Raw genomic sequence first — 27,324 nt, 5'->3', positions numbered from 1 at the left:
AAACCACCTCCTTCACTTATCAGCATCTTGGGGAGAGACGTCACTCTTTGACATCGCTGTTTGTGGCACAAGTGGATGCTAGGGGGGGCATTCCAGGGCACAGGCCAGAATGCCCTTGGAGATGTTTTGTTAATGTCCATTTGAAGAGAAAGTTTGGTTCAGTCTTGAAGCATGATTTGTGATCTACTGCAACTGTATGGACTTGGGTTATTTATTCAAATCTACACCAGATTTCAGAGCAATTTATGTTTTCTGAACAAACTGAATACTACACACTTGTTTAAAAGGGTACTAGCAGACGCAACACCTTTTGCTCAAGTGATTTTTGGTCTTTTGATTTGTGTTTTAGAGCATCACTGCATAAAGAAAAATTATAATTTACATTCTGAAAGCACTCACGCACAAATTTGCGTCAGATAAATTTGTGCAGATAAAATATTTCCAAACTAATCTTTCCAGCCAAGAAAATGGCAGTAAGTTGTACATGGGCATGTGATGTCTGATAATGCAGTGGTCTGGTATAAAAAGGAGGAAAAAAACCAAGGGCAATCTGCCCTTTCTCTTTTATTCCCCACTGACAGGCGTGAGATGAGAGATCTACCCACTGGTTCTCCAGGCATTTTGAATGGGGAGAATTCCTTTCTGTTGCCCACCAGCAGTGTCTCTCTTCCTATGGCTCAGGGAGAAGAACTGGGCTGTCAGGAGCTCCCACTAGTTCTGCCTACTCCTAAATAAAGGCAGTCACTTAGATCACGTAGGCAAACAGCAGTATCACCCAAATACATACAAAAAAAAGGTTAATTTATGATTGTCTGTTCCAGTACAGCAACCTAGCACCTCTGGAGCCCTAGCATAATCACAGGAACCTCCTTCCCATCATTGTCTCTTGCCCACTGCAATATCTCAACTCATTTCAGTTTTTCAGCTGTATTATCTGAGGTGAGTGGTCACCAGAGACACCATTCAGTAAATGTGGAATGTAGTCCTCTTCAAGTCCAATTCACCCCAACTGAAATACTAAAGTTATTAATCTTATTTCTGTTTTCAAGTTCTTCCTGCTTGAAATATTCCTTGCATTTCACTGGGCAGAGTTATATATTTCACAAGGTAAATCCAGTCAAGCCTACTTGCCTTCTGTCAAGGGGTATGGTTTGGTGATACCAAAATAGTCCTGTTATTTCTTAATTTAATAAAATATAGCTATCCTTGTGCTGGTTTCAAACCCTTGCTTTGGGGATCAGAGTTGGGTCTTATTCACCTGAAAGAGAGCAAATATTTTTGTATTGCTACATGACCTCAGCTGCAGAGATAGTGCTGATACTGTTGTTGTTGAGTCATTTAGAATGTAAAGAAAAAAATTCTGGTAAGGCCAGACACAAGAATTCAGAGTGAGACACTGCACAAAAACGATTTTGCTGCATTCATTTTGAAATCCATCTGTGCAAATCTGGTTTGAGAATTCATCAAAAAGATCCTAAGAAATTTAATTTTACGAATTAAAATCTCTCCAATGGGTTTAACTAAGCAATATTTTTCAGATGGAATGTGTCCTACAGAACAAAGAAAAGTAAGCATAGTAGGGGTGCCATTATTATTATTGTTATTATTACTATTATTATCATTATTATGCTGTAGTAAAAGCAGAAGATACATAATTCCGTTATGCAGAACATCTTCAGTAGGAAGCCTACAATTTTAAGTTTGTAGGTAGAAGACTATGGAGAGACAGACAGAGACATTTACTGGACAGAGGGATGAGGAGCCCAGTAGAAATGCTGCTTATCCCAGAAGTCTTCTCCTACTGCATTGAGATTTCTTTTTAGCACTCCTTCTTTTTACTCAGAGATGCAGTTTGAGGGTGATTTTTAGATGCCAAAGGAATATGTTGCCTGGAGTCTCAATGGAGGAGGCTGGCAGCAGGGGGGCTGCAGGAGGGGCATTTGTGCTTTAGGTCTGTGCTGTAACAAACCCTTAAGGGTGGTAATCAGTCATTGAGAAACACAGTAACCCAAGAAAATGGGTAGTATAAGGTCTCTTTCATTTTTAAAAGATGTCGAAAAGTGAAGAGAAGACAGTATCAAAATAACAGAGGGCATAGGAATGAACAAGGAAGCAAGAAAGGACAGAATGAAGATACAGATAGAAGAATGAATTAAGACAAAAGTGGAAAGGAGGGAACACATTACTGTAGTCTCTGCATTTGCAAAGCAAGAGGACAGGTGCCTGTGGATGGCCCTGTCCTTGTGTGACGGCCCTGCCCCGCTCAGCTTCCCATCCCCGGCAAAGGCACCCAGGCTGCGCTCGGTGGCCCCGGGTGTCGTCGCTGAAGGCGGTGAGGAGCCCCGGGGCCGGGCAGAGCCCTGAGGGACAGCCCTGGTCCCCGGCCTCCCGCGGCTCCTGGAGCCACTGCCCACGGGTCCCTGGCACGTCCGTGCGGCCAATTCCTCGTGGCCTGGGCAGCGCAGCCAGCAAACCCAGGGCTGTGCCCCGCGGGGCTGGGGCTGCCGTGTGGGAGCGTGGCCAAAGCCCCTCAGGGCTCTGGGCACAGCAGGGGCCACCAGGCCACAAGTGCAGGCTCTGCTCCATGCCAGCTCCTGCCTGCTCCGCTGGGGATGGGGGCCGGGGGTGGCCCATTGTGACAGGGGCACTCGGTGTCGGGGCCCTTTGTGATGCGGGACATGGTGGTGGCCAGAGCCCCTTGTGACATCAGGGAGCCCTGCCCTGGCTCTGGGGGTATCTAAGGGACGCAGAGCCCTGGGGAGCCCAGTCCCAGGAGAGCCACTCTCTGAGGAGGAAGCAGCAGCTCCCTGGATCGGTCTGCACTCGAGGAAGACGGAAATTGCTTAGAAAATTAACAAGGAGAAGGAGAACCCCAACTTCCAACCTACCCAAGGGCAATTGCTGAGCCTGCGGAGGAGGCCAAGAGGGAGTGATGAGGCAGGAAGGAGAGGCCAGTGGATGGGCCGGGCCAGGATCTTTGCCCTGCCAAGGGAGTCGTCTCCATCCCATGCCTCCTCCTCCTCATCCTGCTCCCACTCTTCACTGGTGCCCATCAAGCTCCCACCAATGCACCTCGGGCAGCCAAAGGTGTCACCTAAAAAACTTGAACAACTCAAGGTCCCACCGCTACTACCTCTGCCACCACTGCCATGGCAGACAGCACAGCCCAGCCTGGTGAGCCCCAGGGACAGTGAGAGCCAGGGCACAGAGCTGGGGAGTGCAAGGGAGAAAGGGCCTTAGCCCTGCAGGCCCTGTCCTGGGCAGCCCTACAGCCCCGTGCCCAGGATGTTCCTGCCCCTGCTCAGGGTGGCCCAGGAGGGCACAGCCCGTCTGACCCCAAGTTGGCAGCTGCTGCTGGTGCTGCCTATCCCCACAGGGGCTCATAATGTGCAGCGCGACCTCAAGGATGATGACACCAAGCACTTCCAAGGGGACAGCAGGAGTGAGCAGGAGCTGTCCACAGTGGAAGATGACATCAAGCTTGTTCCAGTAGACAGCACAAGTGATGAGAAGCTGTCCCAAGTAGGAGAGGGCAGCCTCTGTCCCAGGGACAGCAACACAGAACAGGAGGTAACCCCAGATGAAGAGGCCACTGAGGTAATTCCAGGTGACAGCATGCTTGATGTCATCGCCTACTTCAGACAGCTCCCCATAATTTGGGCTACCCCCTGAAATGACCATGATGGCCTATGCATCAGCTCCTCTTCACTCACACTGTCTCCTGAAGTGACTTTGATGTCCTCTTCTGCTTCGGACAACTCCTCATTAGATGGGCTGACCTCTGAAATTACCACGATGGCCTCAACCACTGGGGACAGCTCCTCTTCATTCGCACTGCTCCCTGAAGTGACTTTGATGTCCTCTTCTTCTTTGGACAGTTCCTCACCAATCAGGCTGTCCCCTGGAGTGACCACGATGGCCTCTGCCACTGTGGACAGCTCCGCTTCATTCGCATTGTCCCCTGAAGTGACTTTGATGTCTTCTTCTACTTCGGACAGCTCCTCAACAGTCAGGCTGTCTCCTGGAATAACCACGATGGCCTGTGCCACTAAGGACAGCTCCTCTTCGCATGTGCTGACCCTTGGATTGACCTCAAGAACCTCTTCCACTGAGGTCACTCCTGGTCACTCAGGCTGCCCCGTGCAATGACCTCATTGGCATCTTGAAATGGAGACAGATCCTCATCAATCATGCTGTTTCCTAAAAAAATCTCAAGGGCCTCTTCCACTGAGGACAGCTCTTCCTCATTTGGGCTGTCCCCTGAAGTGACTTTGATGTCCTCTTGCACTTCGGACAGTTTCTCATCAATCAGGCTGTCCCCTGGAGGGACCAAGATGGCCTCAGCAACTGGGGACAGCTCCTCCTCATTTGCACTGTCCCCTGAAGTGACTTTGATGTCCTCTTCTTCTTTGGACAGTTCCTCATCAATCAGGCTGTCCCCTGGAGGGACCAAGATGGCCTCAGCAACTGGGGACAGCTCCTCCTCATTCGCATTGTCCCCTGAAGTGACTTTGATGTCCTCTTGCACTTCGGACAGCTCCCCATCAATCAGGCTGTCACCTGGAGCGACCAAGATGGCCTCTGCCACTGTGGACAGCTCCTCTTCATTCGCACTGTCCCCTGAAGTGACTTTGATGTCCTCTTCTACTTCGGACAGCTCCTCATTAGTTGGGCTGTCCCCTGAAATTATCACGATGGCCTGGGCCACTGGGACAGCTCCTCTTCATTCACACTGCTTCCTGAAGTGACTTTGATGTCTTCTTCTATTTCGGACAGCTCCTCAACAGTCAGGCTGTCTCCTGGAATACCCACAATGGCCTGTGCCACTAAGGACAGCTCCTCTTCGCATGTGCTGTCCCTTGGATTGACCTCAAGAATCTCTTCCACTGAGGACAGCTCCTGGTCACTCGGGCTGCCTCTTGCAATGACCTCAATGGCCTCTTGAAATGGAGAGAGATCCTCATCAATCATGCTGTTTCCTAAAAAAATCTCAAGGGACTCTTCCACTGTGGACAGCTCTTCCTCATTTGGGTTGTCCCCTGAAGTGACTTTGATGTCCTCTTGCACTTTGGACAGCTCCTCAGCAGTCAGGCTGTCCCCTGGAGCGACCACGATTGCCTCTGCCACTGTGGAGAGCTCCTCTTCATTTGCATTGTCCCCTGAAGTGCCCTCAGTGAAGGAGGCCCTTGAGATTTTTTTAGGAAACAGCATGATTGATGAGGATCTGTCTCCATTTCAAGAGGCCAATGAGGTCATTGCAAGGAGCAGCCAAAGTGACCAGGAGATGTCCTCAGTGGAAGAGGTCCTTGAGATCAATCCAAGGGACAGCACATGTGAAGAGGAGCTGTCCCTAGTGGCTCAGGCCATCGTCGTTATTCCAGGAGACAGCCTAACTGATGAGGATCTGTCCGAATTAGAAGACGACATCAAAGTCACTTCAGGGGACAGTGCGAATGAAGAGGAGCTGTCCCCAGTGTCTGAGGCCATCATGGTCATTCCATGGAACAGCCTGGCTGATGAGGAGCTGTCTGAAGTAGAAGAGGACATCAAAGTCACTTCAGGAGACAATGTGAATGAAGAGGATCTGTCCACAGTGGCAGAGGCCATCATGGTCATTCCAGGGAACAACCTGACTTATGAGGAGCTGTCTGAAGTGGAAGAAGCCATGGAGGTCCATCATGAGGACAGCAGAAGTGACTTTGAGCTGTCTGAATTGGGACAGGCCATCGAGCTCTTCCCAGGGGTAAACCACACTGAAAAGGAGCTGTCCCCAAGGGAAGATGACAATCAGGTCTTCCCAGGGGACAGCAAAGATTACATGGAGGTGTCCACAGCTGAAGAGAAGCTTGACAAAGAGTCATCCCAAGGGGAGAGTGACAGTATCAAAGAGCTGTCCCAAGGGGATTACAATGAGCATGAGAAGTTTTCCCCAGAAGACATCAAACATGATACAGAGCTGCAGTTTGGGGAAGAGAGTGATGTGGAAGAGATGTCTCCATGGGAAGATTACCACACACAGCTCTCCCATTGTGAAGAACACAAGGATGAAGAGCTTTCCCATTGAGAAGAAGATGAGGATGAAGGGCGGACAAGGAGGGCCCTGCTCGGTGGCATGGACAGTGATTCAAGCTTGTCACCTGAATTGCCAGATCTATAGCAGGTGTCAAGACATCAGAAGGTGCTGGAATGGCTGGAAGCCCATTTCCCCATCAATTATGGGGCTGAAGAGGAGGAGGAGGAGAACAAAGTCTCCAGACACCAATGACTGTTCCAACTGATATGGCGCCAGCACAAGGTGAAGGCTCAATGTCAGGAGCTGTTGGACACCTTGTCATCTCCGGTTTCAAAGTTTGTGACAATGTGCTTTCCAAAGGTGTCCCAGAGATGTCCCAAGGGGAAGTTGCCGTCTGCAATAAACCCTTGGGGCTGGTAGATGACAAGGAGCCCCTGGAGGGACCCAGCTGTTCCAGGCATGTGGTCATAGAGGTGAGAGCAGAGTCAGTTTGTGCCCTGCCCAGCACCTCTCCTGCCCTGTGGAGTCCCACAGGTGCCAAGCCAGCAGTTGATGATGAGGAGGAGCCCCCTGAGCCTCTCGGCCCGGAGATGACAGAGTCTCTGAGAAACATCCCTCCTGCTTCAGGCAGGTGCTGCTGGGGCCACTCCGATGTCCCTCTGTGTTGTGGGAGCTGTTCTGGTGTCCCAGCCTGGTGTCAGGGCTGTCCCAGCCTGGTGTCAGGGCTGTCCCAGTGTCCCAGCCTGGTAGCACAGCCAGAGGAGCAGCATCCATGGGATGCTGGGCCAGGCCTGGATGTAGAGGCAGAACAGCTCTTGGGCAGGACGAATGTCCCGGTTGTGGTTCCTGGGGAGCAGCACAACCCAGCACAGCAAGTGCACGACTCGACCAAGAGGTGGCCATGGACCAGAGGGGGGATAGAGAGCACCAAGGACCCCCAAAGCTGCTGACCCTTTTCAGAAGGGTCTGAAAGAATGGACCCTGCAAGAGACCCAATTTGCATAGAGGTGAAAAGCCCATTTCAGAGTGGGGAACACAGTCCATAAAAGGGTACCCCCACCAAGCCCATGACCCTGGACATCACAACAGCTGGATCATTGCTGGAACCAGAAGTGACGTGGCATCAGCTGGATCAACAGTGGAACCAGTCATGGTGTCCTATCGGCCGGAACCATGCTGGAGCCACGAGTGATGACCTCTTTTCCTCTCTCTTTCCTTGTCTTTCTTTGTTTCTGTCTGCCCCTTTTTAATTTGTCTTTTCCATTCTCTCTGTCCTTTCACCCTTTCCCTTTATCCCAAACTTACCGCCATGTGTTTTTATTGTAGGTCAGGGACTAATGTAGCATTTGTGTAGTAATAAGCCAAATTAACAAAATATTAATATATTAAAATAATAATAAGTGTTTAACAAAAGTGCTTGATTATTTTGTGGATGATTTGGTTTTTATTGTTGCTTTCATCCCTGAGCATTTAAAACTCTCGGGTGCTTCCTTCCCCTTATGGGTGGGTGATCACAACACCTTAATAAAAGATGCTGCTTTTTCCAATTTTCCTTGTCTGTGCTTGGTCCACATCAAGACAAAGGCATGTGCTGGCAGCATAAATAGTCATGGAATCATGGAATATCCTGAGCTGTAGGGACCCACAGGGATCATCCAGTCCCAGCTGTCTTTGCCCAGACCCCCCAAAAATCCTAGCCTGTTTTCCTGCATTAAAGCAATGGAAATTCTAAGAAACTAGGTAGAAAAAGAGAGAGCATTTCTCGTTTAAAACTGTCAAAAAATTCCAGTCAAGGGTAACCATAGCTTTGTGTTGTCCTGTGTAAAGACAAGAAGGTAAGAAGAGAAACATACCCTTTAGGCTGATGTTCGCATTGGAACATATATGTGTGTACTGCCATGGAAGAAGGTTTTTTTGACAACTGTGATGTACAACCATGAAAGTAATTCAATGGCAGATGGGTCTTCTAGTGAAATCTGTGGGAAGAAACAGCAGTCACCGCTCTGAGAGTCAAGCCCACAGAATCATAGAAAGTCTCAAGTTGGAAGGGACCCATAAGGATCATCAAGTCCAAATTTCTGCTCCTCACAGGACTACTTAAAACTAAAACATATGTCCAAAGCATCCTCTGTATGCTGCTTGAATTCTGAATCCATTGGGGGAAGAAGATCCTTTAACACAACAGCAGCAATCGGATGGATGCACCAATGAGCTCTTTCAAGGTCTGTCCTCCAGCAGCCTCCAAATCCAGATGATAAGGTTCCCTTTGGGATAGCAGCTTTGAGCCCAGACCTGCACTCCAGAGCCCAGACTGCATGTGCAGAGATTAAAAATAAAGTTAAATACAACTGCAAATTTAAATCATTAGCAAAGCTTGGCAAGTATCCCTTGAATGTTGAAATTACAGCGCTCCAAATCAGTTCCTATTAAAGGCCTAGTTGCACACTGTGTAGCAGGAAAGCTCTGAGCATCTGACATGTGAAAGAGGTATGTTGGAAGACAACAGTCTTCCCTCCAATCTCCCTCTTGTTTGATCCTCTCTGTAAATGTGGATAGGCTGTAAGGATAAGAAGGAATGTGGCTGCATCTCACTGAATCAGATAATTAAAACAATCAGAACTGCCACAGCCATAAAAGCAGTTGTAGAGACAGTCTACAGAGATACTCCACAGCATATTAATTTGCAGTGACTTGGAAGTTCCCTTTGTTGCTGCTGAAATCAAGAAAATGTTGCTGCTGCAGGATTTTCATTCATCCAGAGACACTAACAAAGTAAAAAAGAAAGCTTTCTGTCAATGTCAAGACAGATTATCCAAGATTACACAACAATGTCAAACACTCCATGGGATTATCAGCAATGCAGGGTCTCCCCCTCTAACATACAGGCTGCATGATTCCCTCCAGGCAGGAGGAACACAAAGGCTGCAGATGTGTATGAAAACTCCATATAACAGTCTCTGTGGCAATCTCTGATTTCATATTGTTTGGGGCAGTGTTGGCTTCAGTAGTTACTTCAGTGATGGAGAAAACAGCTGATCCCACCGCACCCCACATAATTTTTTTATTAGATGGTTGATACTAACAATTAAGTGCTTGCAGTCACAAGATTCACAACTGAACTTTGAAATACAGCATTAGCTGGTAACAATACTGAGATCTTTGATGTAATTTTATTTTAATTGGCCTCTTAAACCATATCAGTAAGTATCATGGAATTGAAAAGGAAAGAAAAGACCTCTCAGACCATTGGGTCCAACTGTTGTTCTTTTCTGAAACATTTTTTCTCTTATAGAGGAAGGATATTAACTAATACTGATACTGCCTATAAAAGAAAATAATCAAAATCAGAACACAGTCAAAACTCAGGAATATAAGAAAAAGAAGATGTGATTACCATACAAAACTCAACAATATCTGCAGTCAACTATCCATGACTCCCAGGAGAGAAGTCCTAGGGCAATGGTATGATTCAGTGATTTCAGAGGAGCAGTCTGATCATGAGACACCCTACAATAACTCAGCATCAAAAGCAAATGATAAAAAGACCAGAATTTCTGTAATTCTACTGTACCCCAAAATCATAAGCAGCTACCACAAATACCTATTAACCACAGCTGCTGTTCAGAAATGAAATCTCAAAAGAACTGCAGTACCTGCCTCACAATAGTGGAGTTGGTAATTTACTGGTCATGATATTAGTTTAGTACAGCCAAACATACATTACTGTCAAACAAACTGTTTAGTACAGTCAAACAGACCAGCAGTGTAAGCTGCAGGTTCTATAACCCAGATTATTCTGGGGAAAAATTAACTGGACACATTATATTGGAGCTGTGAGGAGGAGGAGTGTCTTTGCCTCAACTACAGAATTTGTGATGTCTTGTCAGCAGATCTTTTTCAAGGGATTGGCAGCCTGCTAAGAAGTTAATCTATCCCTTTTAATTTTGATTTTAAAAGCTTTCTCTTGAGAGTGCTATGTCTAATTGTGCAGAAAGAAAATGACATCACGGCTGAATCTGCACCTTTCTGTCCTGTGTCCAGTTGAAAGGTCTGCATCCATCCCACCTGGGAAAGGCAGGTTACCCTGCAGGATAACCCACAGGGAAGCACTCCTTACACTGTCAGCAGTGTCTGGATGGCCAGAGGGCAAACCTTAATCTGGACCTGAAGGTTTCAAAAATCGTCCTCATGAGTCAGAGCAGCTTCGCCTGCATGGCCTGGGATGTGCCTCTGCATCCCAGGGGCTCAAGCAAACTAAGGGCAAAGTGCAAAAAAAGTCACAGATGAGGTTCATCTGAGAGCAAATGTAATTAACAAATTCCACACAACTGTAAGTACAGTTAATACTAGTACCACAGCCTTGTAAGGGGTTTGTTTGCTAGAGAGATCTGCAAACCACCCACACACTGAACTGCAGCCTTCTCCTTGCTTACCCTGCTCAAAATTAAGGTGTTTCTATTGCAAAAGGCAAAACAATTGTTTGAAAGCTAACTACAAATTTTCTAAATTTGTACTTGTGAAGCACAGTATATGGCTTCTTCAATTATCTGTCATAATGGCTTTTTTACAAACAAATCCAGAAACATACTGTCCTCCAATATCTGGTTAGAAACATATAAATATATAGCAGGAAAATAAACAAAGAAAAAGAAATAAAGTAGATCTCAATTAGTCAAGATCTTTTCTAACATCAGTTTTTGAAAAGAAACTATACTTTTCTTTGACACCATTTGAGATTTTAACTTTAGTTCTTAGGATATTTCATAAGCAGTAAGGTCACTCCTGGTCTGCTTCTACAGTTTACTTCTGTACAGAAACCACAGATTTTTCCTTCTAAATGACTACTATTTGTAATACCAACATTGAAAACAAATACAGAAAAAAAAATCAAAGTACCTAAGGTTTTTATTAATACATCACAGTATTGAAAATTATCATAACTAAATATTTTATATAACTTCTTAACAAGAATATTTGGTCTGAATTCAAAACTCCTGGCTATAACTAGAATTATTTAAAATAGAACAAGTATGTATTAAAAATTATTTATATTTTCCTATTAAGAAAGGAAATGGTGCTTTCTATAACAAAAGAACATGTGATTTCTTTGACACAGACCCAAGTTACAGTGGAAAAAGCTCAGAAAGCTTCAAATAAAATTGGCGCTTGTTTAAAAGGATGGTTTACCAAGTTGATTGGATGAGGTTCAATCAGCCCATACAGTCCGGTAATTCTAGAAACATCAGTGTAAAAAACCCTGCTTTTTTTGCTTCCTGCTATCCAGTGTCACACAGTCACTGAGCGGGGACACGCGGCCTGCAGCACTGGAGGCCCGGGTGACACAGTCTGGCTGCCCGATGTCACCCCGCTCCGCGCTGTCCCCTCGGCAGCCGTGTCACACGTGGGAGCTGCGCCTGCCCCGCGTGCCCAGCGACACGCGCAGCCGCGGCTCCCTGGCCTTGTAGTGCTCGTTGAAGTCCAGCCGAAAGCTCAGGAACCGAAGGCTCTCGTCAGAGCTGGTGGTCAGCACTTGGATCTTCCAGTGCCCGCCATGAACATCAGAGTCTCCAGTGCAAATAGCTTGGTCTTTTAAAGCGTGCTCCCCTTTGCCTCAGCCTTGGGACAGCATTCAGGATCTGGCCTGTGCCAACAGGAGACCTCACCTTGAGTCCGTGTTGCGGGTACTATGTCATCCAGGCCACCATTAGAGCACTGCTGGCTTCACACACACCCGTCTGGTGTAGGTCGTACAGCAGCACCTGGCATCCCAAAACAGTGCAGGCTCTGCCCAAGTGCCCCAGCCAGCTTCCAGCATGTCATGCAAAACCTAATTGCAGTCTAATTATTGCTAGAAGCTGTCCTAAAATTTGACCAAAAATTTCCCAGGGAGGAAGATGTGCAACATTTTGAGCCAGCCAGCAAATTTCTTACAGATTTAAAGCCCTGAAGCCAAAGTCTAGGATCACCACAGCCCCCAGAAAAGGTCACCAGTGTTTTTTACTGGGAGATATTGTTACCTTTTCCATTAGGCCTCAACATGAAGAAGTGACAATGCAGCTGTTCATTTAGTGAGGCCACAGTTTAGCCAGATGGAAAGTGGAATTCTTATTGATAGAAAAGGCTGCAACATAATTAAAAATACACTGCTGTTACAAGTCACAACCTTGTCTTGAAAAAACACAGTCCACGAACAGCACACATTATTATTTGGATGCACTTTGAATCAGAATTCGTAATTCATATGAAAACCAAAGTATCCCGGATTATGAGGCAACAGCTGAAAATGTACCATTTGCGATTCTCCGCTGTCCTCTAAAGGCTGCTTCAGGAATTTCAGTCTCTGAGTTTGAAACGCAAACTCTGTATCCACGTACTTAGAGCACAAGTCAGCAGGTCAAAGAGGTGTGAGAGGTTTGTGAAGAGCTTCAGCTGGATCTCTACAAGCCACCGCAAAAGACTGGTCTGACCAGGGACACAGAGTGATCAGGTGTGACATGTGTGACACTGCACTGGCAGCGTTGCTGGCTCTGGCAAGATACAAGATCAGCAGGATTTCGTTCCTCTGCATCCTGATACAGTTCCTTCAGCTGGTGAGGTTTGGAAGTCCCTCAGCATGGCCATGTGCCTGCTACAAGTAGTAATGTGTGTCCAAATCACCTTGCCAAAACTAAACCAAAAATGTAGTCCCGTTTGGTGCCTACCTACCCCTTTAAAGGTGGTTTTGAAGAGTTCTTAATTTAAAAAGTAGAAATGTCAAGCTTAAAATAAGCCTGCAGTTATACAACTGTCCATTAAGAAACCCTCTAGTTAAAGCCACAAGCAGCTATAAATTTCTACACAGCTATTTCTTCTGAGTCACTTACACTATTGCCCTTGCCTTAACCAAGAAGTGGTAACAACTATTATTTTAGTTTGCTTCTTGGATACCATCCAATTACTCTTTTTTTGTAATTATTGTCAACATAAAAATATTCTGCAAACATAAAAAATATTCTGTTATTAATGTCTGTTTTGATCTTTTCATTTTAAGGATATTTCGTTAGATTTCCAGAACATTTTGCCTGTGGAAAACTGGAACCTGTGCACGTGTCCTAACTCTGGGATAAGTCTGGTTCTGATTCTGGTTTTGTCTTGAACTTTAGTTGTGGTAATAAAGTTACAATGAATGGAAGTTATGCTTTTCTCATTTATCAAATACCATTTTCACCCCACATTTTATGTTCTCTTAATGCTTCCTGTTCACCACTAAATGTCGCAATTTCACTTCTCTCCACCTGATGGTTCAATTGCTTGCTTTCTAGAGAATTTTAGTTTCTTCCTTTTCTACCCATCATAATATGCTCCATGTCTCATTTTTACACACCAGTTGCTAAGGAAAGATCCCAGATGCCTTTTTAATTACTGTTGCACGCCTGTCTGTAATTTCCCTCTGTTTCTTTATGCTCTTCAGCAGGTTCAACAAAAGCAAGATGTAAAATTCAGTACAAATACCCTCTTTTGAGGAGTGAATGCAGTGCCGCCTTAGAAAGCAAGACAGAAGACTGTTCATTCCCTCCCTCTTGGTAATTTTTGGAAAAACTTTAAAGGGTGATGAAGTGGCCTTGAGCAGCTTTGGGAATGTTCCCATTGTAGAAGCGAGAGGCATCCTAGGTGCCTAACTTCCTTGTTCTTGTGGCAGGTAACCCAAATGCAAATAATTCATTTACATTTATTGTGGCACTGGAAGAATTCAAACACCTTGAAGGTGTGATTACCAAGGGGTAATCACCTTGTGACAGCTTTTTCCTATCATATATTTTAATATTCAGAGTGATAGTAATAATCACTCCAACTGCATTTTATATACCCAAAAGTTTAGCTAACTGAATTGCTGTTCTGGCAACTTCTGAAGGAAAATGTTTAACATTATTTGCTCCATAAAAGCTGAAGCATATTAACTGTGCAGTGATAGAAATTTCATCTCCTTCACTCCTCAGTTTTCTTGGTATGTTTTTCTTTCTCTACTATTTCCTGAGTGTCTCCTTGGCCACCATTTTATGCTTCTCATGATTCCTGCTCTCTTCTCTGCCCTTCTCTCCTTTTGTGATGAATATCCAACAGCTTGGTTTTTATAACTCTCCTGACCTCAGTGTTCTCTCTGACCCCATACACCCCAGGTCAGCTTTGGCTTTTCACCTGCACTTGAGTCTCTATTTCCACTCATGAGGCACTCAGGTTTTAGTCCAAAGATATTATGAAAGAATGTGCAATACTGGGTTGTTAGAGTGTACTAGCAAAAAGCTAACCTTGGAACAAAAAGAAAGAAAATAAATACCGACTGAGGTACCTTTGCTGCTCTTCTGGTGAAAGGGAGTAAGCACCAAGTTAATCCTTATGAGTGATTTTCATGCCTTAAGGATTGCATTGCACCAAGCTAACAAAAATAGTAGAAATACTACATCAGGGAGCCTGCTACTTTAGGGAGTCTCAGTGGTTCACACCTTGAAGTAGTAGAATTCCTTGTCAACATAAAAATAACATGCTTTCATTATATTTTAAAACTGGTTCAGGAAGCCCTCAGAATATGTTAAATCAATGGCAGCAGAAACTTTTCACTCTGAACAACTGCAGATTAAGAAAGACAGTATTTTACTTGTAATTTTATTATCCACCTTGGTATTTTAAGTTTGTGGGGTTTTTTTGTTAAATAGGGTAGAGCAGGCAATAGTTACAATGCCTTTGTAGAAACCAGATAGAATTATTTCCTCTGACTTCTGAAACAGCAGGTTCTTGTACCTGTCCCTGCTCTACTTGCCAGTATTTGCGTATCTCATGCAGCTCTCCCAACTTTTTCCTCTCTCCAGTTAGCAGAATCTTATTAGAGGGTAAAGTGGCATTTTAGGTTTCAAGTAATCAACAGATGATTTTCAAAATTAATGAGACAATTTGGAGAAGTCCCTGAGCATCCTTATGTGAGTGGGAAATACATTCTGTCATCTCTGAGCCTGCTCATTCAGGTGAAAATTGAGATGAGTACAAATGCGCACGGTTTGTTTCAACATTAGGAAACATTCATGCAAGATCACAGCCAACTCCAATCTTTAAATCTAGAAGTTTAAAATAAAATTCAGTTTTCTGTCCAAATACCTCCCTTTTCCCCAATCATTTATTACCTTTCAACTCTTAGTGTGTTTAAAAAGTCACATATGCCCTTAAAGAGTGTCCTCAATACTGAAAGTCACTGTTAGATGTAGCATACTGCAAGTTAGAGCTGCACATTGACCAAAGATAACTAACTAGTCATTCTTGATAAGCGTCTTTTAAAAGATTGAAAATTCTCTTGTCCAAAACATGAACATCTTACATATGTGACAGGAGGAAGACAAAATCCTCCCACAACTAATTTTAACAAAAGATATCATGTAGATTTTGGTGTTTTAAATAAATAGTATGCTCCAGTGTAAGGCTGAGAGACCTTGGCATTTATTCACTGCATCTGGTGTAAGAAGAGAAAATTCACAGGGCCTTGACTGAATAGAATCACTTTAAATATAACTGGATTACGATTATTTTCTGCCCTTGATCTCCTACCCTAAGCTTATAATTCACTGGAAAATACATTATCTCATGAGTTTCTGCATGTGCTAGTGGATGCTTCTAAAACACTAAACTGGTATCATACTGTACCCTGGTGCATTTGAACAGCTGGAATTTAGAGAGATAAAGCTTTCAGGGGTTTTCTTTAACTTTTTCTTCTTCAGTGTTCACATTGGTTAAGATATTATTTCCCTTCAGTTACTAGAACAATATCCTTTGTAGTTTAAAAGAAAATATTTTCCAGCTCTTTTCCTTTTAAAGCATTTGTGATGGTGGTAGCACCACACGGATAGCCCTTCACCCAGGAGAGTATTGCATACTGTATGACACCCTAAGTTGAGTGATACGTTTTCTTGGTTTCTGCATTTTGACTTTTACCAAAATGCCAAAATTTCTTCAGGCATTGGCAACCCTGAAAAGGAAGGGGCTGAGCATGCAGGCTCAGTTAGAAATGGCCCTGGGACAAGATACAGTGAGGAGCTGGAAACAGGGCTGGAGACACAGACCCACAGCTGTATTTGTATTTTCAGACACTAAGGAAAAAAAAAAAAAAAAAACATTGAAATTACCAGTCAGAAGTGTGCATTAAAAATAAAGAACATCCTTGTACAGTAAATGTGTTGCTAAGGATTATTCTTTAACACTGACTGCAGTATATACCTTCAGTGTTGAAAAATAAAGAAGTGAAAATCTCTCACATTTCTTCTCAGAAATGTACCTTAATGGTGCTGCTGCCACCCACTGCAAGGAAAGCCACTTGTGTAGCCACAGCAGCAGGAGCCTGTCACTGTGTGCATTCATGTAGAATTCAATATGGGTCTTTGTGCCCAAATGAAATGTAAGATCATTTCTCTCCCACTTGTTAGAGGAGTTTCCAACAAAGGTGAGGTTGTCACAAGGAAAGTTGAAGTGTAAGTTGAAATAAAAGTTACGTGAAATAAACATACCAGCTGCCAAGTTAGAGGGTAAGAGACTGGTGTCCACCCAGAAAAAACATGGGGACAATAGCAGGTCCCCACTGGCCCACTCAGCCTGGCAGTCAGGGTAACTCCTGCAGCAGTGAAGACTTTTCCCAGATCAACAGGTTGCTGTATAATCACCTCAAAATGATCATTTCCAGTTGGCCACTACTGAGAGGTTCCTGGAGACCGCTGGATTCATTTTAGGAGCAAAGAGAATTTAACCTTCCTCGGGAACTTGTCCTCTAGTTCAACATCGGTGCTGCTTCTCTGGCCTCTGACTTGTCTAGTGGTGTGATAATGCAACACATCTCTAAACCCAGTGTCCAAAAGAGTGTTTGTGCAGCAAATTTGTTTTCTAAGTCTTGATCAAAACACAATCAAATAATCTTTGCTGTTCTTACAGACTTGACAACAATTTGCACCCACCACACTGGCAAAAACTGAGTTACTCCTGCCTGTCAATGATCCACGACCTTATGACGTCAAGCTCAGCATCCTTCAGCTTTCCCTTGGCTCACAGAGTCCATCCTTGCTCACAGCCAAAATGCTGCCTGCACTCTACACCCAGTGACAGCACCCGCACCAGCAGGGCACAGGGTGAAAAGCCTTACATGTTTTAACAAAAGCAACGATTCTGAGGCCTGCACAATAGGAATCCAGGTGTAGAGAGAGTGAACCAGCTAGTCCAGGGCTGCAAATCAGCATATGGTTTCCATCCAGAGCTCACTGCCATGATGACTCAAAGCAGCCTTACCTGCATGGCCTGGTAGGTGCCTTTGACTCCCAAGGGTTCAAGCAGAATGAGAGCAAAAGGCAAAAAAGGCCACAGACCTGGTTGATCTGAGGGTAATTGTTAATTAATGAACCACACACAACTCTCAGTGCAAGTAAGACTAGTACCAAATCCTTCAATGGGAAGGGTTCTATAAATCAATACGCTTCTAACTGGAAGCTTCTCTTTTCTTAACCTGTGAAAAATTCATAAACTTTCATTTGCAAAAAGCAACACACGTGTGTGAAAGATAATTGTCTTTTTATTTTTCTAAGCTCGCGCTTGTGGAACATAATAAATGACCTGATATAATGACAACTTTGCAAAAGAAGAATCCCCCTCTCCCCAACATCTGGACAGTAATATATATAAATATTTACAATGAAAAAAATAGGAAAAGAGAAGACAATGAATTCAACATTAGCCAAGTCAGTTTGTTTCTACATATTTGATTTTGAACATTAAGTATTCAAGCTTAACCAACACCTTCCTTCAGTACTGAGGCTTTGACCTCATTTTTAGATCTTGTGTGCAACAGATACACTCCTTACTCTGCTTTTGTAGTTTGCTCCTGTACAGTAACCATAAAATTTCCCCACTATATTTTTATTCCAGGTTTTTAACTTTGAAAACAACAACAAAAAATTAAATATAACTTTATGTCTCCTGATACAAAGTCTGTCACACAGTCAAACACATCACAACACGGAAAATCAGCATAATGAAATGCTGTATAGCTTCTTAACAAGGACAATAGGTCTGGGTCCTGATCTGTTGGCTTTAACAAAAGCTCTCTTCAAATAGAACAAGTACATATAGAAAAAATAACCCTCTTATTTTCTTTTTAAAAAAGGAAATGGTGCTTTCTATAACAAAAGAACATGTGATTTCTTTGACACAGACCCAAGTTACAGTGGAAAAAGCTCAGAAAGCTTCAAATAAAATTGGCGCTTGTTTAAAAGGATGGTTTACCAAGTTGATTGGATGAGGTTCAATCAGCCCATACAGTCCGGTAATTCTAGAAACATCAGTGTAAAAAACCCTGCTTTTTTTGCTTCCTGCTATCCAGTGTCACACAGTCACTGAGCGGGGACACGCGGCCTGCAGCACTGGAGGCCCGGGTGACGCAGTCTGGCTGCCCGATGTCACCCCGCTCCGCGCTGTCCCCTCGGCAGCCGTGTCACACGTGGGAGCTGCGCCTGCCCCGCGTGCCCAGCGACACGCGCAGCCGCGGCTCCCTGGCCTTGTAGTGCTCGTTGAAGTCCAGCCGAAAGCTCAGGAACCGAAGGCTCTCGTCAGAGCTGGTGGTCAGCAGGACCAGGAACTGCTGGACGATGCCCTGAAGGGGAAAGAAAAACCCAAGAGGCAGCTGAGAAAACACCCTTGGTGTGTTTTGCACAGGAATATCAGGTGGTGCACAGACCTGGTAAACGGGCAGAGAGAATCTGGGAAATGGCAAGCACAAGGGTTCATATCCAACAGAATGAACCCAGCATATTGATTTGTTAACTTTCTGCAAAAACCCAGAGCTTTTTTATTTTTCAAATATTTGCCACGCATACCAGAGTCTCCAGCACAAATACACTTGGTCTTTTAAAGTATGCTCCCCAATCCCTGTGCCCTGCTGGCACACTCCATCTGCCTGAAGGCTCCCAAGCTGCAGAGCAGCTGCCTCTGTGTGCCACTGCCTTGGGATGGATGGATTCAGGATGGATGGACTTGTGCCAACAGGAGACCTCGTCTTGAGTCCATGTTGTAGGTACCATGCCATCCAGCCCAGCATTAGAGCACTGCTCGTTTCAAACATACCCATTTGATGTGGGTTGTAGAGCAGTACGGGGCAGCCCAGAACAGCAAACCATGCGCCCAGGAGGGCAGTCAGTGCTGCAGACCCAGCTGGACTCTGCACTTGGAGCAATTAGGGGAGGGATTTGCACTTGGCATGTGAGAGGCACACTTCTGCATCCCGTCTTCCCATTTGGCTCTCTCCTAGCTATGTGACTGCAGGAGCCTTGCAGGACACAGGAAAGGAGAGGACTTTGAGAAGATGGGAAGATTTACTTGAAGAGCTCATTCCTAATCTCCATAAATATTAACAAAAACATGCCCATATCTAGACCACTCCATTACTTCCAAAAATGACCAATGCTGGCCAGGGAAATCCTGTGTGGAAAATCAATAGTAGGGCTCAGCATGACTACAGTCCAAGCAGGCAAAACCTATATGGTCAACTTGTTGCAATCTTGCAGAGCACATAAACAACAATTTATTTACAACCTACACTTTAAGACTTAGGCTCATTTTTCTGGAGAATGGTAGTTTATCAGATATAATAAAGACAAAAAAATAAATAAATTTTTACAGAAGATAGCCTGCCCATGTTCCCCAAAACATCTTATCCACTGCCCACTCCAGTGAGCTTAAAAATAAGTGTTAGGCCCTTAATAAGAAACTTTCTGCAGTCTTTAATAGACTGTTATGACTTGCAAAGACTGTGAGGAAAAAGTAGAATGCAAAAGGAATTCTATCTTTTTTCCCCCCTCAGACTATACCAAACAAATGCTATTACTTTCACTACTGGAGGAAGAAAACAACTTACATGAAACAACTCCTCTCCTTTGTCAGGGGAACATAAATGATCACAAAACTTTGATTACTATGAAACAGTGAACACAGGCTTATAAGAAAAGAAGGAAAAAAACAAAGACCTAGCTCCAACTGCACACACATGAATACAGAAGTTACACCTACTCAATATTTGAAATACATTTCTACACAAAGCTCAGCATGTTTTAGAAAAACATAATTCAAGAGGCACCTGGTAAAAGTGAGTGAGTATTCGCAGCTGTGAGCACATTTTAGGTATTGAGTCTTGAAATTCTTTCATCCTCTTGTTCTCTTCCTCTTCTTCTGACGCAGTTACACCCCACTTGCCCTACACAGAAATCAAACAAGTCAAGAGGTGAAGCATCACATGATTCAAGTTACTAACCGGGCCACCTTCTGCCCAACTACATCAGCTTTATAAACACCAACCATTGCCATAGAAAGTCAGACACAGAGCCTCCAATATGGAAACTATCAGACCTCCCTTTGGTGGTTGCATACCACATAAAAAGCTAGGTTTACTAGCAAGGCAAATCTCACACCAACACTGCATGTCAGTCTCGCAGCAGGGAGGCAGACATGGAACTACAGCATTTTTTGCAAAAGTTTCATTTACTTCATCTAAAAGAACCCTAAAATTCTCATCCTCCAAAGTCCACTAGAGAAATAAAGTCAGATTTTGGGTAAGACAAAAATTTAAACCACCACTCAACAATTTTGCTTGAAGTCACTAGCAACTGCTGATGACTTTTACATCTGTCCCAATTACATTTTTCATTTTTACTGTACGTCTACATGGTATCTAAAATCCTCAATTCATTTTTACATTCTAGAAATATCCTTATTGTACCTCAAGCTCACGCTGTTTTTTCCTCTCTTCAAATTGCAACCTCAGCTGCAGCTCCTCCAGAGCAGCTCTGTACATTGCATCTTGAGCATTCTGGAGCTCAATGATCTGGTCAAAAACTGCACGAAGCTGGTTGAGAAGTACCTGTGAAACAGGCAACAAAACAATTCAACAGCTGTACAGCACATAAAGTTAAAACTTAAAGTTTTAAGTTATCAGCCTTCTCTGGAAAAGGAAAAGATCCTTTTTACACAGCTGGAGAGACTGTTCTGCAAAGCCCTAAGTCACTCGCTCCATGATCACACAGGCTCTTAGCTGTGGCCCACACTACAGCAAGTTTCATCCAACATGTCTCACTATGTCTGGGCAGTAGGTACAGAACCTATCACTATAAAATCTTAAATCAGAGGAATAAAAATTACTTTTCCCTTTGCTCCTACAATGTTAAAGAAGGTCATTCCTGGAATTTATGCCAAGATCATAAAGTTACAATTTCATGCAAAGGAGAACAAAGTTTCATGCAAACTCCAGACTTACCCTGGAGTCACTATCCAGCAAGCACCGAGCTATGATTGTGTCCAGAAAAACTTCATGAGCTGCAATGATGTGATCCAAGTCCTGTGCTTGTTGGACCTTGTTCCAGAGTTCATCCCATGAACATTCAAGCACCTGGAGTAAGGATACAGGATTGGGCTGTTTTGATTTGCTAGATGACAAGCTCTTTGAAATTTAAGACACAAAATACATACAGAATATTACAAGTGCTTCATTTTCTAAGTAACTAATTGAGTGGGTAGAGTTATACCTCAAATGTAATGTAATACTGCATTTGATGAATGAAATGGACCATTTCTGATGCCAGAACGTGACACTGATGGAGCACCCCAGAGAGCTCTGTAAAAAATCCAAAGAGATGGCATGTTAAAGACTGCAAGGACAAGCACAGCCAACAAACCAGCTTGGTACATTTTTTTTTCACCAAATTGAATACTTCATAACACAGCCACTAATCTTAAATGGAAGCAGCAGTGACCTTCTGAAGCCAGATGTCCTCTCCCATCCATCAAAAACTCTTGATTATGAAATAAGAAATTTCTAAGTATTACTATGCCATAAAGAAGCATAACTCTCAACACTTATTTTTTATTGAAAGAAACATAGATAGATTAAAAAAAAAAATCAAAAGTGAGCCAACTACAGATGCTCACAAATATGGCTATATTCTCTAGCTGAGAAATAGGATCAAAAAGTCCCAGTCCATGAAACATACACCAGAGGCACTACATTTCAGAGCTTTCCTACTTTTTCTCAAACACACTTTTCTTCTTAGCCTCTTCTGTTCTTAGCTAAACAAAACCAGAGGGAATAAGGGAAGGTAAAACTAGTAAATTCAGAACTCTGCATGTATGAGGCTTAATAGTTAACAGACAGCATAAGAAAGAGGGAGACATGGGGTACAAATAAGACATCAAGGAAGATGAATACAAAGAGATTGGAAGAGCTACAGTCTCACAACTTGGCCAGCATAAAGATACTTATGTTAGTGCAACTTTTCAAGACAGAGACCAAGGATTAAGTAAAACAACAGATAAGAAACTTCCATTTACAATTATGTTATTTTACCTTCATCATCATCATCACCATCATCTACCATTAAACAGCTAGTCAAGACAAGCACCAAAACACAAAATTAATCTGACCATCATTCATCAGACACTTCGTTCCCCCCTAACACAGTTTAAAATAAGATGCAGACATCTATATCCATTTTACAAGGACAACTCTCACCTGGCATACTTTTCAGAAGCTTTGCATTGCACATGTGCCCTTTCCATATATCAGTAAGAATATACTCCATTCTCTTTGCTCTCCAAAGGAAATTAAATACTCTTAGATAGTGGCTCATGCACTCACGTGTAAATACCTACAAAACAAAGAAAATACAGTACAAATTAATAGATAAACCATATGTCCTTTAGTACCAAGGACCTCTTCACAATCCATCTTACCTCATCCATGCAGTTTATTGGTAAATATTGTAAAAAAAAAAAAAAAAGTTTAAAAAAAAAGCTTACTGGAAATCCCAGAGGTTTTGGCAAGGCCCTCCCTTGAGGGCTGAACAGTTACCTAGCATTCAAGTAGACAGAGAGCACTGCTGGAAGTGTAAGAAGGGTGAACATTAAAAAGCCTAAGCCTCTTTTAAAGCTGAATATGAAAACTCCTTCTGCTGGTCAGACTCAGTTTGTCCTGCTCAAAAAGGAAGTTCTTTATAGAGGCTAAATACATTCTGATACACAGTGCAACTACCTATGAAATGTCATTTAGACAGCATAAATAAGTTCTCCATAAAGACATTCTTCAGTTCCTTGCAAATTTTCCCAAATTAGTACCTACGCACTAGCAATTATCAAAGAATAGGGCCACTCAATTTATTAAGTACTTGCTAAAAACTGTGCTGAAACAAATGAATTACTGCTTTTCAGTAATGATTGTTTTAAATGTAGCTTTTCAGCAGTCACAGTTAGCTGGTAAGAACTGAGACTTCTGCTTAACTGTTTATACAGCGGCTACATCCTAGATGCAAAATAAGAAATCTCTGATTTCACACTCCAGAACAAAGAAAAGGTTACTTCAATTAAAAAAAAAACATTTAGCAATTTAATTCAGCACCCAAAACACATTCAGAGCCAACAGTGTATGACATTACCGTTGCTATTGGCCCATCAACGTGATAGTCCAAGCTGAAGACATCCCATCCAGTGTCCCCAGGAGATACCTGTATTAAAAAGATATGCTACCATCAGGGTATAGTCAGAGCATACCAAAGCTGAAGACAAGCATTACTTGCTTATTCTTTCATTCTGAAGGACCTATGAGCAAACAAGCATCCACATCAACAAAAGATACAGGAGTTTCTTGTTGAAAGTAGCAATTAGGCAAAAATTGGTCAAACCCTTTTATATAAGCGTAAGTATGATTTCACACAAATACTGATGTTTGCAACATCAGTGTATCTCCAGTGTACCTAGTAAAGGAAAATAAAGGTAAGAAAAAATGTCTTTGGCATCTGAAAGACTTATTTCAGATGCTATAGCTCATCACTGAAGTCTCACCTCAGAGACTGAAGCTTTCAAATTGACTCAAGTTTCTAAACACAGGCCTCTTCCAAGAAATGTGCTTTCATTCCTTTTCCTTTTTTAACTAGAGGCAAGAGGGAGGCACACATGCCAACCTGCCCTTTCCTGCCCCAAATCTTGTAAGAGCAATAGCATTAAGAGCAGTTAGGAGAACCTCAAATCAGGGCCACCAACATCAATTTCTGTTAGGCCCCAAATATTCAACCTTGTATTGCCAATGGCTGTAAATCCACATCTTGAAATACAAATAGACAATAGACAGGGAAAGTAAAAAGAAGACAGCTTACTAAATGATCCTTGTATTACTCAAAGTAAACTTCAGTGGAAAGGAAGGGGGGAAACGTACTCACACACAAAAATTTTGTTTCATATAGATGTCTGCATGTATACATACAAACAAAGGTATGTTTCAGGTCAGAGTCACCATGATGCAACAGACCTCCAGAAGTCGAACATCCAATCGCTTGAGAATCTCAGGATTATCGAACTGGGCGTTCGTGGCCCTCACCGCTGTTTCCAGGATTCCAGTCAGATTATGCTGATATAAGGTCGTAGCTGGTCGTGCAAGCTCTGGCCTGGTAGTTATGAAACAGCCATAGCACATTACTGAATTACTCTGCAGCAGCAATTCAGTAGTAACTTCAGCACACAGCAAAACCCTTTTCTAACAGACATTCAAAACTTCTCATATTACTCTTTCAGACTTAATCATGAAGAAAATCAGTGAGCAAAATATTTGCACAGAGTATGAACAGAATATTCCTATTCATGTGCAGCTACACTCCTGAATATTAGCATGAGGAGTAACTTAACCCTCATTTAACACTAGAAATTTGAAGTTACCAGGACTGCTAGTTTAGCTAGCCTGTAATTTGAGTTGCATTGACATCTTAAATGAGGCAGATTACATCATTAGCACATCAAACCAATAATTCCACTTCAGTTTTGAGAAACTTACTGATAGCCATCTCACAGGTTCAGAAGTGCTGGCAAAAACACAGAAACCCACCCCCTCTATGTAACTTTCCAAAGGGTTGCAATGTGCAACTCTTGTAGTATCCCTCTCTCCCTTAGAATATGGAAAGCCTCTTACTGTTTCTGCCTCAAATGTAATACTGACTCTACAAACCAACCTCATTCTGCTTCACAATAAAAAGCGTGGCCATGTACTGTTGATTTTGATTTACAAACAAGTTAATGAAAGCTTTATTACAAAGCCTGCCTTATAGATCAAAGAAAAGCTTTGCAAGCCAATGCTTCTGATTGAAGAAGTTACATCAGGAGCACCAGCATGTAAAAGTGGGCTTGCAAGTACTCTTTAAGAACTGGAATCAGGAGCTGTGGGTGCATCTGAGTGCTTGAAATAGAAGCCAGTGGAATCAATTAGGTTTTTAAAATTGCATTGAAGGGTTTTAATACAGTGTTTTGCATCTCAAATATAGAGGCCTAATAATTACAGCCAAGCTAATCAGTGGCATCAAGAGCAGAACTCTTCTGCTTAAACCTGCTGCAGAACCAAGAGAAATGCCAACATCCTTGAGGCTGTCACAGGGCCAACACGAAGATATCTGTATTAGTACTACTTCTCAAGACTTTGTCAACTGGTACAGTATGTACTTCTTATCAAAATGGAAGAAGAAATTTTAAGCTTCAGGGTCAAAGAAATTAAACCCCAAATAGAATTTAAAGTTACTACTCTAAGATTTAATTGAACAAGGTACTTAGAGAGTCCTCTTCAAAAAGCAAAACAGTTTCTGTGCTGATCATGCACAGAATCATCAGAAATTCAACATAATTACCCTTCCTATTGTCTTACTTGAGCAAGTCCATTAAATGCCTAATGAAGTCTCCTTGACCAAGTAACAAGTAGCGCCTCATGGCCTGCATGTGTTCCAGCAAATTGTACTTCTTATTGAGAACATCCAGCAGGTATTTGCTGGTTTCAAAATAAGCTGCATCAATTTTCTCTTGAAATGCATTTTCCAGATCTGTGAACAAATCAGCAGCTAAAAGAAAATAAAAATAAAATTAAATTAGTAGTTTTCAAAAACTGTGTCAAACAAGCTTTGGAGTTGAAACACACAAAACAGAAAAACTGCCATTTCTTCTGATCCACTGTGTTATACATTTGCCATAGCCAAAGCAAAAGCAAGTCTAAAGCAGCCTATACTTCAACAATATTCTGTTTAATCTGTGCCCAGATTGTACTTTCCAGTAGAAGCTCATGTTATGTCACTTTTTATGTATAAGTTGGGGATTTTTAAGCTTGCTGAAATACTGTAGTTTACAAATCAAATAGTTTATGGAGATCAAAAAGCGCAGAATTAGGAAAAATCTTTGTTGGGCAGATTCTAAATCAGAAGGCACTTCTTTCTAAGGGTGCTGGGAAAAATAAATCGAAGAATCAGAATGTTAAAACACTCAGCAGAAGAGAGTTTCCATAGATAAGAGAATGAGAGAAAAGGGAATATGCTCGCGTTACCTGGGGAACAGCCAGCAACCTGATATTTTCTCTCCATCTTTCATGCATAGCAATTTAGGGACAGAAAGCAGGAAGCAGTAGATAGTAGTAGGAAGTTTATTTCACTGTTTTCTACAACTAAAATTTCACAGAGAAAGGGACTCCAGTAAAACTGTTATGAGATAGCAAGAACTGTGGCCTCCTCTTCAGGCAACCACAGAGCCATACTCCAAATACTGGATTGCCAGCTATCATAAATTCAGACCTTCTTCAGCATTAAAGGATATACTCCCACTTTAACTATTCAGTTAATAAAATACTTATGAATTGAAGAAAAAAGCAGTGGATCTAATGAAGAAGTCACTCTTTAAGAAGAGAAGCCTAAATGTCTGGCTCACTGACGTTCCTGGAGGTTTCCAAACTGTCATTCAGTAACCAATTAAACTCTCCATTGTCACAAAAAGTGCAAAAGATGTCAAAGAGATGCGCTTTTATAATACAATGCTGTATTTAAAATGTCTAGACTAGGGAAATACTATTTAGTCAAGTAACACACATCAGCCTTAAGGACGTGAAATTAAAACATCCTGCAGTAAGTGCAAGTGCCTTCTCTCAAGATGCTGCAAGACTTACAGGGCAAAACAAGAGAGTGAACAAGCCAACCCAGAAAGAGTTATTAGCTAATCTCTTCAGCCCCAGGACTCAGAGTCTGGACCTAGCACTGGCCCACGGCACTAGCACTGGCCCAAGGCACTAGCACTGGCTTGTCTATGGCCAGTCCACCATGTCAGGCATGCTGGTCCTGTCTCCACTTACACAGAGGTGAGCATGTCTAAGCAGTAGCTCTGAGATACAGTCTCAGCTTCTTACTATCTCAAGCAGAAAAAGCAGCCTTCCCCTTTCCTTAATACTGATCCTCTTGCCTTGAAGGAAGTAACCTGGCCACAGC

At 42.9% G+C, this 27,324-nt stretch overlaps 1 protein-coding gene across 1 annotated transcript in view; it reads right to left on the bottom strand.

The window, feature by feature from the left end:
- Positions 1–17,567: 17,567 nt before the first annotated feature.
- The window catches only part of TUBGCP3 (tubulin gamma complex component 3), a 49,637-nt gene continuing 39,880 nt past the window's right edge, over positions 17,568–27,324 (bottom strand). The window contains exons 14-22 of the mRNA XM_066313809.1: positions 25,731–25,920; positions 24,354–24,489; positions 23,485–23,553; positions 22,566–22,701; positions 21,583–21,671; positions 21,315–21,446; positions 20,781–20,921; positions 20,142–20,258; positions 17,568–18,662 (exon numbers count right to left, since the gene is read on the bottom strand). Of these exons, the coding sequence (XP_066169906.1) occupies positions 18,504–18,662; positions 20,142–20,258; positions 20,781–20,921; positions 21,315–21,446; positions 21,583–21,671; positions 22,566–22,701; positions 23,485–23,553; positions 24,354–24,489; positions 25,731–25,920 (1,169 nt within the window). The 3' untranslated portion in view covers positions 17,568–18,503. The remainder of the gene's footprint in view (positions 18,663–20,141; positions 20,259–20,780; positions 20,922–21,314; positions 21,447–21,582; positions 21,672–22,565; positions 22,702–23,484; positions 23,554–24,353; positions 24,490–25,730; positions 25,921–27,324) is intronic.

The sequence above is a fragment of the Sylvia atricapilla genome, chromosome 2, assembly GCF_009819655.1.
Source record: "Sylvia atricapilla isolate bSylAtr1 chromosome 2, bSylAtr1.pri, whole genome shotgun sequence".
NCBI lineage: Eukaryota > Metazoa > Chordata > Aves > Passeriformes > Sylviidae > Sylvia > Sylvia atricapilla.
Note: the sequence above shows the minus strand (reverse complement) of the source record. Positions and strands in the feature narration are given on the sequence as shown.